The sequence below is a fragment of the Argentina silus genome, assembly GCF_951799395.1.
Source record: "Argentina silus genome assembly, chromosome: 3".
NCBI lineage: Eukaryota > Metazoa > Chordata > Actinopteri > Argentiniformes > Argentinidae > Argentina > Argentina silus.
Window position 1 is genome coordinate 1,542,033 of NC_139657.1, and position 14,236 is coordinate 1,556,268.

Sequence of the window (14,236 nt, forward strand, 5' to 3'; positions counted from 1 at the left end):
GTCATTACCACACCCAATAGAAGTCATTACCACACCTAATAGAAGTCATTACCACACCTAATAGAAGTCATTACCACACCTAATAGAAGTCATTACCACACCCAATAGAAGTCATTACCACACCTAATAGAAGTCATTACCACACCTAATAGAAGTCATTACCACACCCAATAGAAGTCATTACCACACCATATTCCACCTGAGTCAACATTGTCCTTTTATCACTGATGCTGCACTTTATAACCAGTATAACGTTTGGATTCCCAGCTGCAAACCGAATTGCCCAAGACCGGGACAATAAAGTTTCCTGAATCTGAATTTAACCTCATCAAATGAAGCAACAGGCAGTTTTCTATATACTTTATTGACTCAAGTTATAAAAATGTCACAGAGGAACCTTGAAAGACAATATAAACAAACATCATCAAAGCATTATAACTTAAATGTTGCTCATCGACTGCTCATCCTATCAGCCATTTCATAAACAATCATAACAAAAAAAACCATAATGCAAACAATGAACAAACACATCAACTATGCCAGAACAGCATAAGGAGCAGAAACAGATCTATAGAGTCACAGCGCGGGAGGAGACTGCTGTCTGTCCCCTTCATCGCCCTGGTGACAGAAACAGATCTATAGAGTCACAGCGCGGGAGGAGACTGCTGTCTGTCCCCTTCATCGCCCTGGTGACAGCATGAGGGGCGGGACTTCCTATGAGCTGGGATGGCATCAGCCAATCGGATGAACGCATGGTCTTCTTCTGGCCTTCGGGGGAATGACTGCGACCGCTGAGGCCCTGGAGCTGAGTTGATACAACGGGGCGGTCAGCCCAGCGAGGCAGGTGGAGCTGAGTTGATACAACGGAGCGGTCAGCCCAGCGAGGCAGGTGGAGCTGAATCACCACCATCGGGTGAACGTCCTCCCTGGCCCTAGACACTTGTGTAGATTAGGGGAGGCTGGGGGAGGTAGAGGTTGGAGGACGGGCTCATTGTAATGCATGGAATGGAATGAGGAATGGTATCGAACACACAATACTATTCCTCATTCCATTCCAAGATTTACAATAAGCCCGTCCTCCGATTTCTACCTCCACCAGCCTCCCCTGGTGTAGATCTAGGAGGGTTATATAGGTACTGCAATACTCCACTAAGCCTGTCAGTGGAGCTACTGAGACTATCATCCTGTTAAATCTATCCCAAACCTGTCAGATCTATATTTAGACTATCATCTTGGTGAATCCATCCTCAACCTTTCAGATCTACACCAGTGTCCTAAAGGGGCCAGAGGTTGTTTCTGGACAGGAACCTGGTCAGACTGAAGACTGAGTTTTAGGGAGGTGAGTGGGGGAACAACACGTCTGTAGTTCCACTTAGACATGCCTTGGTGGGGAAGCATTTGGCTGACGCACAGAAGAGGAGGAAGGGAAGCTTTTGACGGACGCACAGGACAGAAGAGAGGTTGTGAGCCACCCTATGGGGAATAGAACTTGCTGTTGTTGATTTTCTTCTCCTTTATCCTGAAACAGAAGAGAGGATGGTCAAGACCAATAACTAACAATATGATGATGATGATGACGATGATGATGATCATCACAGTCATCATCATCATCATCACAATCACCATCCTCATCATCATCATCATCATCACAATCATCATAATCATCATCATCACCTTCATCATCTTCATTTCTCTCTCTCTGGCCTTACTTCTGTTTGCAGGTGTCCTGGATCCTCCTCAGCTGTTTCTCGTTGGTGCTGAACTCCCTCATGAGGTCATCCCGGCACTGTGGGAGGGCGGAGCGGTTGAGGCTGGAGTGGGTGTCGTACAGGAACAGCTCATTGCCTAGCTCCGCCTGCCTCTTCCGCAACTGGCTGGAGGACGAGTAGAGCTCCTCCTCTGCTTTCTGAGTGAGATACAGAGACATAGGCTCACTATCACACACACACACGTCAAGTCCGGTGTGTGTGTGTGTGTGTGTGTGTGTGTGTGTGTGTGTGTGTGTGTGTGTGTGTGTGTGTGTGTGTGTGTGTGTCTCACCTCCACCCGCTGAACATCAATGTAGACCAGTAGAGATGCCAGCTCAATGTTCTCACTGAAGCCGTTCTTCAGAGGAACTGAACGGTAGCCTGTCAAAACACAGAATACAGTGAATCTGTGTGTGTGTGTGTGTGTGTGTGTGTGTGTGTGTGTGTGTGTGTGTGTGTGTGTGTGTGTGTCCTACCTGAGCGGATGCCTTTGACAGGGAAGGTAGCCTGAGCCAGGAAGTTGGGGTCAGAGAACATATCCTCCTCGTTGACTACGAAGCGTAGGAAGGTGAGCTCAGGCTCGTACACTGGGAATATGACTGGCTCTGACGGGGCCTTCCAGACTGGGTTCAGACCATTATCACCTGAGGGAAATACACACGCCTTTACCAACACAAATACACACACAAGGTGCGTCTCAATGGTCTAAACTGGCTTCCTCCCACTGTCTTCTCTTCCCAATCTACACTGATCTGGGGCCAGTTGCATAAACTTAATTAAGACTGGTCTATGGGCCGAGCTACAAGACTAGTCTAATTGTAGTTACCCATAAACAGTTGCATAAACATTAAGACTGACTTACTTTAAGCCCCAAAAGTTAGATTCCCTATCCCCAGGCTAAATTTTATGTAGGACCTATGTTACTCTGGCGACAGCTGACAAGTCATAAAATAAATAACTGACATTAATATTTGCTTAAGATTGAATTGTAGTTATGTAAAGGAAATAAATAACATTCTAAATTAAATATACCCATGAAAATTCCCCTATATATTGATTCCACAAGATGTTGGAAACATTCCTTTGAGATTCTGGTCCATGATGACATCACACAATTCCTGCAGATTTTTCAGGTGCACTTTCAAGGATCTGTGAACCTCCCGTTCTACCACATCCCAAAGATGTTCTATTGGATTCAGATCCGGTGACTAGGAAGGCCACTGAAGAACCCTGAACTCATTGTCATGTTCATGAAACCAGTTTGAGACAACTTTTGCTTTGTGACATGGTGCATTATCATGCTGGAAGTAACCATTAGAAGATGGGTAAATTATGGCCATGAAGGGATGCACATGGTCAACAACAATACTCAAATAGGCTGTGGCATTCAAGCGATGATTGATTGGTATTAACGGGACCAAAGTGTGCCAAGAAAACATTCCCCACACCATTACACCACCTCAAGGTGTACAGGTGTTCCTAATAAAGTGTTCAGTGAGTGTATATCCATTCTCCTTCCATCCCCTCTTTCCGTCCCCTCTCCATCCCTCCCCTCCATCCCTCCACCCTCTTTCTCTCTCCCTCTCCTTACGGTAGACGACGGTCTTGAACTTGCTGTCCTCCGTATGTCCACACAGCTCGATCTCCACGAAAGGACTCGCGATGCTGCGGCCCGGTTTAGGAAGATGCCTGGCAGCAATCACCTGCAGGGGGCAGCAGAGTGCACTTACTGAGTAACGTCAACATCACTGCTGGTCAGACCGTGCAGAAGAACAGCATCAAAGCATTGATACAATGTTAGAGAGACCTCCAAAAAAAATAGAAGGGGTAGTCAAATATAGTTACTCAAGCAGGGTAATAATGACAATAAAACACGTTCTGTAGTTGAAAACTAAGAACCAAAGATGAATCTTCTTCTTCTTCTTAAAGACAAATGTTGTCACTGTGCTGAAGAGGTAGGACTGGTCTGGGCTGAGCTGGGGGTCGTCATAGAAATGATAGGGAGTTGGGCGGAGTTGGGCGGAGTTGGGCGGAGGTAAGTTGAGGTGAGGTGAGTTGGGCAGAGGTGAGGTGAGTTAGGCGGAGGTGAGTTGGGCGGAGGTGAGGTGAGGTGAGGTGAGGTAAGTTGAGGTGAGGTGAGTTGGGCAGAGGTGAGGTGAGTTGGGCGGAGGTGAGTTGAGGTGAGGTGAGGTGAGGTAAGTTGAGGTGAGGTGAGGTGAGGTGAGGTGAGGTAAGTTGAGGTGAGGTGAGGTGAGGTGAGGTGAGGTGAGGTGAGGTAAGTTGAGGTGAGGTGAGTTGGGCAGAGGTGAGGTGAGTTGGGCGGAGGTGAGTTGAGGTGAGGTGAGTTGGGCGGAGGTGAGTTGAGGTGAGGTGAGGTGAGGTGAGGTGAGGTAAGTTGAGGTGAGGTGAGTTGGGCAGAGGTGAGGTGAGTTGGGCGGAGGTGAGTTGAGGTGAGGTAAGTTGAGGTGAGGTGAGTTAGGCGGAGGTGAGTTGGGCGGAGGTGAGTTGGGCGGAGGTGAGTTGAGGTGAGGTGAGGTGAGGTGAGGTGAGGTAAGTTGAGGTGAGGTGAGGTGAGTTGGGCAGAGGTGAGGTGAGGTGAGGTGAGTTGAGGTGAGGTGAGTTGGGCAGAGGTAAGTTGAGGTGAGATGTAGTGTAGTAGGTGAGTAGGCATTTGGGTTCTTACTCTGACGTCTATATTGAACTTGACATGTTTCTTTTCCAGCTCGTAGCTGTCTGCACGCATCATCTCTGGCTGCAGCACGTAACCTGTGCGCCCGTTTAGACTGAAGAGAGAGCTGTTGAGCTGGGTGTACTTATCTGAGGACACAAACCACAAAATTATAACACTAGAGGTGGACCCAGTCTATCTATATATGCCATTTAGCTTTTCAAAAGCGACTTTTTAAAAAAGATCAAAAGCGACTTACATTGCAGTGAGTGCATACATTTTTCTGTATATATGGTCCACAGAGGACCTATCTACAGTATATGGCTCACACACAAACACATCATAATCTGTCTTTATATGAACAACACAGCTTTCTCCTCCCCTCTCCTCTCCTCTCCTCTCCTCTCCTCTCCTCTCCTCTCCTCTCTCTCTCCTCTCCTCTCCTCTCCCCTCCTCTCCTCTCCTCTCCTCATCTCTCCCACCCTCTCTCCCTCCCACAATAATCTTTATTTACTGTATATAACACCAGCCTACTAACCTACAGTCTGGAAGTCTAGCCCCACCATGTGGCCATTCTACTAACCTGCAGTCTGGAAGTTGAGCGCCACCATGTGGCAGCCGCAGGCCCACAGTGGGTAGGGGTCGTAGTTGGAGGAGTCCACACGCTGGCCTTTAGGGTAGATACGACTCAGGGCCTTACGGTTGTAATGCAGGAAGTCCGTCGTTCGGTTCTTACCGGGAGTCTTGTTCTCCACGAAGGAGCGGATCTCTTCATAGCCGTAGTTGTCTGGGAAATGTAATTATATGTTATGTAATGATATGTAATGATTATGAAAGATGTTGATTTATAAATGTGTGTGTGTGTGTGTGTGTGTGTGTGTGTGTGTGTCGTACCAAAGCGGTCCTTCTCCTTGCTGCGAGGCTGACAGTAGACAACCAGGTCTGACATCTCCTTGGCAATCTCCTCTTTCAACTCCACTTCCGACTGCGCCTTGATCTGTGGGGGTGGGTGGGAGGGTGGGTGGGGGGGGTGGGTGACTTAAAAGCACACCTGTATTCTCTATTCGACAGGTGTGACAGGTGTGTTGGAAAAAACAGACTAGGCTTATAAAAAGGAGGCTCCACATGCAGTGTAATACGTTTTACAAAGGTTTTGACCGAAACGATGCACCTATTAAAACCTATTCCACTTGGAAGCAGAGACAGGGTGCGTGAGGCTCTTTTCTCTACGTAGAGGACGTAAGAGTGAACTAAGGTTATGATGGTTTGTGATGTTTTGAACGATGGCAGCTAAACCCATTTTCCACATTTGCTTTTAGATAAAATATACAGGGGGCTACTGTTGGCTTTAGGAGGGCCATGCAGCACAGTATGAGTTACATATCTGGGGCTAAAAACATAGAAATAGAATGAAGTGAAGAGAGTTCTATGTTTATGATTCCAAACCTCTAGCTCCTTGTTGAACTGCTTGTTGATCTCCCTCTGGGTGATGTCCCAGGCCACCTGGTACCATTCAAACAGCTCCTCCAGAGACTCTGTGGCCAGGTCAAAATGCTGACCGTCCTGGTCACTCATCTGGAGGGTCAGCACGTGAGACTTCCCATTCTTCCCCGACCGTACTGGTGGGGGGGAGGGAGGTGGATGGGAAGGAGGGGAGTGGGGGGGAGGGAGGGTGTTTATAACATTTGTACTTAGAATGTTAAATGATCACTACAGCTATAAATACCAATACACTGACGATACCAAAAGAAAACAAAGAAATCCAAATCATACATTTGTACAAAAAATACAAATACTATTTCAACCCAGGGTTGAATTCATCTCATATCAAACAACTAGGTGTGGTTGAAGTTCAGTATGTGTAATGGCAGGTAATGTATTCAATGGCAGGTAATGTATTCAATGTGCAGGTAATCTATTCACTGTGCAGGCAATCTATTCACTGTGCAGGTAATGTATTCAATGTGCAAGTAATGTATTCAATGGCAGGTAATGTATTCAATGTGCAAGTAATGTATTCAATGGCAGGTAATCTATTCACTGTGCAGGTAATGTATTCAATGTGCAAGTAATGTATTCAATGGCAGGTAATCTATTCACTGTGCAGGTAATGTATTCAATGGCAGGTAATGTATTCAATTCAATGTATTCAACACTCACAAACGTTACACTTGGTGATGTCGATCACGCCCTTGCACAGGTCACCCAGAGGGTTGTCCTCCAGGTCCTGGAACATTAGACCTCGTCATACACACCATGAATGAGCCAAACTAGGAACGTCAACTCAATGATTATGTTGTGATGTTGGTCTTTGCTGATTGTGTAACAACATACTACTCTGTACCTCATCCTTGGGTTGAGCCTTGACATTGTTGGACACCTCCTCCACGTAGTTAGCTGGGAAGAACAGCTGCAGCTTTCCCCCGTAGTCCCCTTTCCACCTGCAGGGGGCAGCAGAGAGGGACTGGTTAGTGTGTGTGTGTGTGTGGGTGTGTGTGTGTGTGTGTGTGGGTGTGTGTGTGTGTGTGTGTGTGTGTGTGTGTGTGTGTGTGTGTGTGTGTGTGTGTGTGTGTGTCTTTGCTCAGAGTCAGGTAAAGTAAAGCTCACCATCCGTCTCCATCTTTGGACACGTTGTGGATCTGAGCTCCCTTGCAGAACGACAGCTCATCTGGTCTCATAGCTCTGTAGTCGTACAAGGCTTTCACTGTGCTCTGGGGCTGGGACACACACACACACACACACACACACACACACACACACACACACACATACAGTATACACACACACACACACACACACACACACACACACACAGTATGAACACAAAATATACATTTGAAATGCACTTTCAATATCATTTGACTTGATTTGATCACAGAGCGTGAAATTCTAACTTGAGATCCGCTGGTCTAAAGTAACTCAATAATCTTGCCTTGATGTCAATGGGAAATGTGCGCAATGATTTAAGTTAAGTGAGTGGATCTTGAGTTGTAGGATTCTGCCCATTCTGTACAGTGCAACTACAAAGAATGATACGCATACTGGACTTCAATAGCATAGCAAAAAAATACACAAAATATCTCCACTAAAGGAGCACATTGAGACGTCTGATGAGAGCTCTCACCAGCGACGGCTCGATCTCGTTAGGTTCCACGTAGGTCTTTATGTCATACAGCGAGGAACAGCCTCTCTCCTAAACAGAGAAACACACGAGAAGAAAACAACTACATTTCAAACATTATCTCTTGTAATATACATTTCTCAAAAGCAATAGGTCTGTCTGTCTCTCCCGCTCTCGCTCTCTCTCTCTCTGTCTCTCTTCTCTCTCCCTCTCTCTCTCTCTCTCTCTCCCCCCCCCTCTCTCTCTCTCTCTTTCTCTCCCCCCCCCCCTCTCTCTCTCTCTCTCTCTCCCCCCCTCTCTCTCTTCTCTCTCTCTCTCTCTCCCCCCCCTCTCTCTCTCTCTCTGTCTCTCTCTCTCTCTCCCCCCCCCCCTCTCTCTCTCTCTTTCTCTCCCCCCCCTCTCTCTCTCTCTCTCTCTCTCTCCCCCCCTCTCTCTCTTCTCTCTCTCTCTCTCTCTCTCCCCCCCCTCTCTCTCTCTCTCTCTCTTTTTCTCTCGCCCCCCCCCCCCCCTCTCTCTCTCTCTCTCTCTCCCGCCTCCCATGGTTGACCAGTTCCGGGGTGACTGGGTAACGTAGTTTGATCTTGCGGTACAGAGGCTTCTTACGGAAGTAGTTGACCAGTTCCACCAGACTCTCGAACTCTGTGGTGGTTCCCAGAACGAACACAGAACCGTCCTTCTGGATCCGGCAGTGTTTCACCTTCCCATCCCCTCTGCAGGAGGAAGAACACAACAATGTTTAGAACAGAGAACAACTGCTTTAATATTATTGCTGTTATTATTTGACCATGTGTTCTCAAAAAGCCTACAATATTTTGAGCTGTAACTGAAAGCTATACTAGGGTAGTAGGGGGTAGTGTAGGGGGTAGTAGGGTGTAGTGTAGGGGGTCAGTAGGGTGTAGTGTAGGGGGTAGTAGGGGGTAGTGTAGGGGGTAGTAGGGTGTAGTGTAGGGGGTAGTAGGGTGTAGTGTAGGGGGTAGTAGGGGGTAGTAGTAGGGGGTAGTAGGGGGTAGTGTAGGGGGTAGTAGGGTGTAGTGTAGGGGGTAGTAGGGGGTAGTTGTAGGGGGTAGTAAGGGTGTAGTGTAGGGGGTAGTAGGGTGGAGTGTAGGGGGTAGTAGGGTGTAGTGTAGGGGGGTAGTAGGGAGTGTAGTGTAGGGGTAGTAGGGGGTAGTGTAGGGGGTAGTAGGGTGTAGTGTAGGGGGTAGTAGGGTGTAGTGTAGGGGGTAGTAGGGGGTAGTTGTAGGGGGTAGTAGGGTGTAGTGTAGGGGGTAGTAGGGGGTAGTTCTAGGGGGTAGTAGGGTGGAGTGTAGGGGGTAGTAGGGTGTAGTGTAGGGGGTAGTAGGGTGTAGTGTAGGGGTAAGGGTGAGGGAGGGGAGAGTAGAGGGTAAACGAGGGTAGTAGGGTGTAGTGTAGGGGGTAGTAGGGGGTAGTGTAGGGGGTAGTAGGGTGGAGTGTAGGGGGTAGTAGGGTGTAGTGTAGGGGGGTAGTAGGGTGTAGTGTAGGGGGTAGTAGGGTGTAGTGTAGGGGGTAGTAGGGTGTAGTGTAGGGGGTAGTAGGGTGTAGTGTAGGGGGTAGTAGGGGGTAGTGTAGGGGGTAGTAGGGTGTAGTGTAGGGGGTAGTAGGGTGTAGTGTAGGGGGTAGTAGGGTGTAGTGTAGGGGGTAGTAGGGTGTAGTGTAGGGGGTAGTAGGGTGGAGTGTAGGGGGTAGTAGGGTGTAGTGTAGGGGGTAGTAGGGTGTAGTGTAGGGGGTAGTAGGGTGTAGTTCACCTGAAGGTGATCGCGTAGGAGTCAGTCCCCTCTCTCTGTCTGATGAGGAAGGCTCCGTCCCGGGGATTCTCGACAAGTTGTCCTCTGCCTCTCCTCGACTCAGGTTACTATAGAACCACCTGGGGACCACAACATCACACACACACAATAAGTGTGTGCATGTGTGTGTGTGTGTGTGCTTTGGTGCGTGCGTGTGTGTGTGTGTGTGTGTGTGCGTGCGTGTGTGTCTGAGTGTCTGTGTGCATGCATTTGTGACGTGTGTGTGTCTAACTCGCCCCTCCTGGAGGTGTGGGTTAGGCCGCGGCACGGCGTCGGTGAGAGCGCAGGTCGAAGTCGTGGCAGCGCAGGGGGTTCTCCCGGTAGTGCTGGATCAGAGCGTACACGCTGGGGAAGTGGAGGTTGTCGGTCAGGAAGTAGTAGGTGTGGCCATCCTCGGAGCCGGAACGGAGACGACAGTGCTGGACCCTCCCACTACGCCTGGGAGACAACAAACACACACATCAAAACATACACACACACACACACACACACACACATCAATTACACACATCAAATCCACACACACACACACACACACACACACACGAATCTGTCAGGTAAGCCTCAGTAGAGTACAATAAGTAAAGTAAAGTAAAAGCGCACCAGAAGGAGAGAGTGGAGTCTGTCACGAAGGTGTCGCTCTCTCGGACCAGGAAGGTTCCGTCGCGGCCCCCCGACTCGGCACAGAACTCCTGCAGCTGACGTTCGGACGGTCTGACGGCCCTCCCTCATACGACCATGGAACCACTGCTCGGAGTAGTGGAGCTCAGGAGACTGGGAGCGGGAGAAAGAGGGGAGGGGAAAGGGAGAGGGAGAGGGAGAGGAGGGAGAAAGGGAGTGGGAGGGAAAGAAGAGAGGGATGGGAGAGGGAGCAGGAGGAAGAGAGGAGAAGGGAAGGAAGCAGCAGGGTGGAATAAATTAACATCACAATGACAATAACATTTAGTTTACTATGATTACGACTGTCATACTCTCTCTGGCCTACCTTCCTCCTCTCCTCCTCTTCCTCCTCCTCCTCCTCTGCATAGTACAGCTTGTCGTCTGAGATCACACAGTCGTGCATGTTCCATCGCTACGGACAGACAAACGGACACACGTCAGAGCAGTTGGCAACCATCAGAACCATAAACACATCCTCCTTGGTAGTCCCTTGAGGGTTACGACAAGCAGGCTTTGTGTGTACGAAGGTGACTGAGGAGCCCAATCCTGGATGCACAAGTTCTGCCACAGTGAGAATAGGTAGGGGGCTTGGAGTTCAGAGTTAGCCGGTTTCTCCATACGTTGTAATCTTCCAAATTGCTTGTTTTTTTGGCACTGATCTTCAACAAGCCTTGTGCCTTGGGATGCATGATGTTGCCCGGCCAGGCAGGTTTGTTGTCTTTACTTCCAAATTCCTGCTGTTGACGTCACCTTTCTTGAGGGTGGTCTTCAGGGTACCTTCATAGAGTGGTCCTCTGTGGCTCTGGGATCTGGGCCAGGATCTTCCTTGTGATGGACAGCAGGGTAGTAGTTTCCACAGATGGATTTGTCACTTTTCTTGAAGGTGGTAATAATGGCTTCCATATCCCAGAGAAGGAGGATAAACTGATGGAGTTTCAGGGACAACTGGTGGCCACTGGTTTGGTAAACCGCTGGTATACCATCAGGTCCACTGGCTTTGTTAGCTTTGAGTTGTTTAATGGCTTGTTGCAGTTCCGTCACGGTTGGTGGGTTCCCAAGAGAGTCCTCCTCGGGATGCTGTGGGATTACTTTGATTTTGTCTTCTGGTACAATTGGTTCCCAAATGTTGTAATAAATCAAAATGTTCTTTCTAGCATTGACGTTGACTGTCTGCGTCCTTCAGAAGCATGGAACCATCCTGTGTTCTACAGGTGCTTTGGCCGGTGGAGCGAGGTCCATAGATGGTCCTGGTTGTTAGCCGTTGGGGTCTTCTTGGTCCATCCTCTTCCGCCTGCTCTGCCGTTGAGGTCTTCTTGGTCCATCCTCTTCCTCCTGCTCTGCCATTGGGGTCTTCTTGGATCATGCTTTGCCTGGGACCTTGACCTTCTCCCTTGACCTTACCGCCATGGGTGACCCTACCAGGAGCATAGCACTACCATAGCACCACCATAGCACTACCATAGCACCAGCTCCCGGCGGCTTTGCTCTCAGGTTCACATAAGCTTTCCACCAAGGTGACGATCCACATAACAATCCACATAACATGGTCCTCTGTGGTCCTCTGTGGTCCTCTGTGGCTCAGCTGGTAGAGCATGGCGCTGGCAACGCTTAAGTTGTGGGTTTGATTCCTGCTAGGACCATATATACTGAAATGTATGCACTCACTGCAATGTAAGTCACTTGGATAAAAGCATCAGTTAAATGGCAGATATTATATACATAACGCTACAGAGACAAACACTAACATGGCTTAGTTATGAGTAAAGTGACAAAATGGAGTGATGCTCTCCCCCGTTCTAATATCTATGAAAGATACATTTGTTTATTTACATCAGTGCAGGCTGGCGGAGGTAGAAATCAGAGGACAGGCTCATTATAATGCATGGAACAGAAAAACATGTGTTTGATGCCATTCCTTATTCCATTCCATGCATTACCATGAGCCAGTCCTTCGATTTCTACCTCCACCAGCCTCAATTGATCTACATGCACCCCCAGTAGCTCCAGACAGAGATTTGAAGTCCTCTAGAGGGACAGGATGGCCACCATCCACACTACCTGATCCACTGGGTCCCAGATCTGAAGAACTCCCTGCTTCTCTCCCTTCCTGACGTCCTTCTGGGAGAAGCCCCCCTCCACACTGAACTTCTTATGCTGCAGGGGACAGAGACAGAGTGACAACCACACATGCATTTATACTGATGGATTAACATGGAACACAAGGACAACATGAGACTAAATACACTCTAAATATACACACACACACACACACACGCACACGCACACAGACACACACACACACACACACACACACACACACACACACACACACACACACACACACACACCTTGATTATGATCTTGCCCCTGAGCTGTGTAGGGGAGGGCAGCTGCTCTTCCCTGAGCTCGACAGGCTCCATCAGCAGCTTGTCCTGGAAGACTTTTCTAAAGATGGCAGCCATCTGACGCTGCTGCTCGATGCCACAGTGCTCCTCGATGGACAGCACCAGAGGGTAACTACAGGAACAACAACACCACAACATTTACTCAACATTCGAAACCTTTAAAAAAAATACTTCATGAAGAGCATCTGATAGACCCCAAAAATATGCATGTGCGTGCGTGCGTGCGTGCGTGCGTGCGTGTGTGTGTGTGACTCACTCAGATGTAACAAAGGCATGCTCGTTGATAACTTTGACGACATCCTCAAACTTGATCTTGGTGGTCCTGGTCCAACCGTGGTATATGATTGGCTCCCCAGGACCTTCCCAGCAGTCCACTAAGAACACAACATGATCAATACAACATAATCAATATTATCAATACAACATTATCAACATTATCAATACAACATGATCAATAAATAAAAAGGTTTACTGACAGTATTTTGAGGCTCTGTAACCACCAATAACTCACAGTATGGATTACTTTTTAATGTCATCTGTGCAGCACGACATCAGTGTTCAGTTAATGTGTGAGGTGCTGTTACATTTACATTTATGGCATTTAGCAGACGCCTTTATCCAAAGTAACTTGTAAGTAAGTGAATCATCGATCCAACAGTCATCATAAGACAAAGTAATCAATGCTCACACCAGGGGCCATTGGCAGTCGTAATGCCAGTAGGCTATTATTATTTTTTTTTTTTATATATATATATATATTTTATTAGCAGGAGAGAACTAGTACAGGGGGGTAACAGGGAAGAAGAGGTCTCGGGGTTGGGGTTAGTATAGGGGGGGTAGTGAGGGTGAAGCGGTCTTTAGGAGGGACTGTTGAAGAGACAGGTTTTTGCAGAGAGTCTTGAGGTTTGAGGTATAAAGCATCATAATACAGACATAAAGCGATTGTCTGGAGATCCACCGAGGTTGGCGTGGGTAGATCCTTCACGGGCATTTCTACTCCACTACTGGTAGTTAATTTAGAGGAGAGCGCCCTCTAGTGTTTATAACTCTATGGCCTACTCACATTCAATGCAGCGGCAGCCGAGACGCAGGCAGCGGACGTAGGCCTCTGTAGACGACTCACTCTTCAACTGGTCTCCTGTCAGGTACCTGCAGGAAGAGCATCACACGCATCATGCCTGAATCATGGTGGTTTTGATGGCGGTACAAAACGTATTGTGTAGTACTGTATGTCTGTGTTAGGTGGCGGTACTGATGTATTGTGTAGTACTGCATGTCTGTGTTAGGTGGCGGTACTGACGTATTGTGTAGTACTGCATGTCTGTGTTAGGTGGCGGTACTGACGTATTGTGTAGTACTGCATGTCTGTGTTAGGTGGCGGTACTGATGTATTGTGTAGTACTGCATGTCTGTGTTAGGTGGCGGTACTGATGTATTGTGTAGTACTGCATGTCTGTGTTAGGTGGCGGTACTGACGTATTGTGTAGTACTGCATGTCTGTGTTAGGTGGCGGTACTGACGTATTGTGTAGTACTGCATGTCTGTGTTAGGTGGCGGTACTGACGTATTGTGTAGTACTGCATGTCTGTGTTAGGTGGCGGTACTGACGTATTGTGTAGTACTGCATGTCTGTGTTAGGTGGCGGTACTGACGTATTGTGTGAGGAGTTGATCCAGTAGTGGGACAGAGGGTTGTTCATGTCCAGGCTGCACATCTCTGAGTACTTCTCATCCCAGATAGAGTTCTCTTTAGAGAAGAGGAAACTCAAGAACTGAAAGGGAGAGAAGAGAGAGGGGGGGGAGAGAGTGGGGGGGGGGGGGGGAGAGTGGGGG

The 14,236-nt window shown here is 48.3% G+C and overlaps 1 protein-coding gene across 1 annotated transcript in view; it reads right to left on the bottom strand.

Annotated features, from left to right (window-relative positions):
* Nucleotides 1-345: 345 nt before the first annotated feature.
* The window catches only part of LOC310802438 (1-phosphatidylinositol 4,5-bisphosphate phosphodiesterase gamma-2-like), a 24,780-nt gene continuing 10,889 nt past the window's right edge, over nucleotides 346-14,236 (bottom strand). Inside the window, 26 exon segments of the mRNA XM_083666791.1 lie at nucleotides 346-1,519; nucleotides 1,710-1,906; nucleotides 2,041-2,129; nucleotides 2,225-2,392; nucleotides 3,340-3,451; nucleotides 4,432-4,565; nucleotides 5,000-5,203; nucleotides 5,311-5,413; nucleotides 5,863-6,035; nucleotides 6,577-6,643; nucleotides 6,761-6,857; nucleotides 7,024-7,133; nucleotides 7,541-7,609; nucleotides 8,067-8,247; nucleotides 9,301-9,367; nucleotides 9,370-9,419; nucleotides 9,576-9,619; nucleotides 9,621-9,777; nucleotides 9,943-10,049; nucleotides 10,051-10,113; nucleotides 10,325-10,411; nucleotides 12,058-12,153; nucleotides 12,348-12,516; nucleotides 12,661-12,778; nucleotides 13,468-13,553; nucleotides 14,057-14,175. Coding sequence (XP_083522917.1) covers nucleotides 1,474-1,519; nucleotides 1,710-1,906; nucleotides 2,041-2,129; nucleotides 2,225-2,392; nucleotides 3,340-3,451; nucleotides 4,432-4,565; nucleotides 5,000-5,203; nucleotides 5,311-5,413; nucleotides 5,863-6,035; nucleotides 6,577-6,643; nucleotides 6,761-6,857; nucleotides 7,024-7,133; nucleotides 7,541-7,609; nucleotides 8,067-8,247; nucleotides 9,301-9,367; nucleotides 9,370-9,419; nucleotides 9,576-9,619; nucleotides 9,621-9,777; nucleotides 9,943-10,049; nucleotides 10,051-10,113; nucleotides 10,325-10,411; nucleotides 12,058-12,153; nucleotides 12,348-12,516; nucleotides 12,661-12,778; nucleotides 13,468-13,553; nucleotides 14,057-14,175 — 2,913 coding nt within the window. The 3' untranslated portion in view covers nucleotides 346-1,473.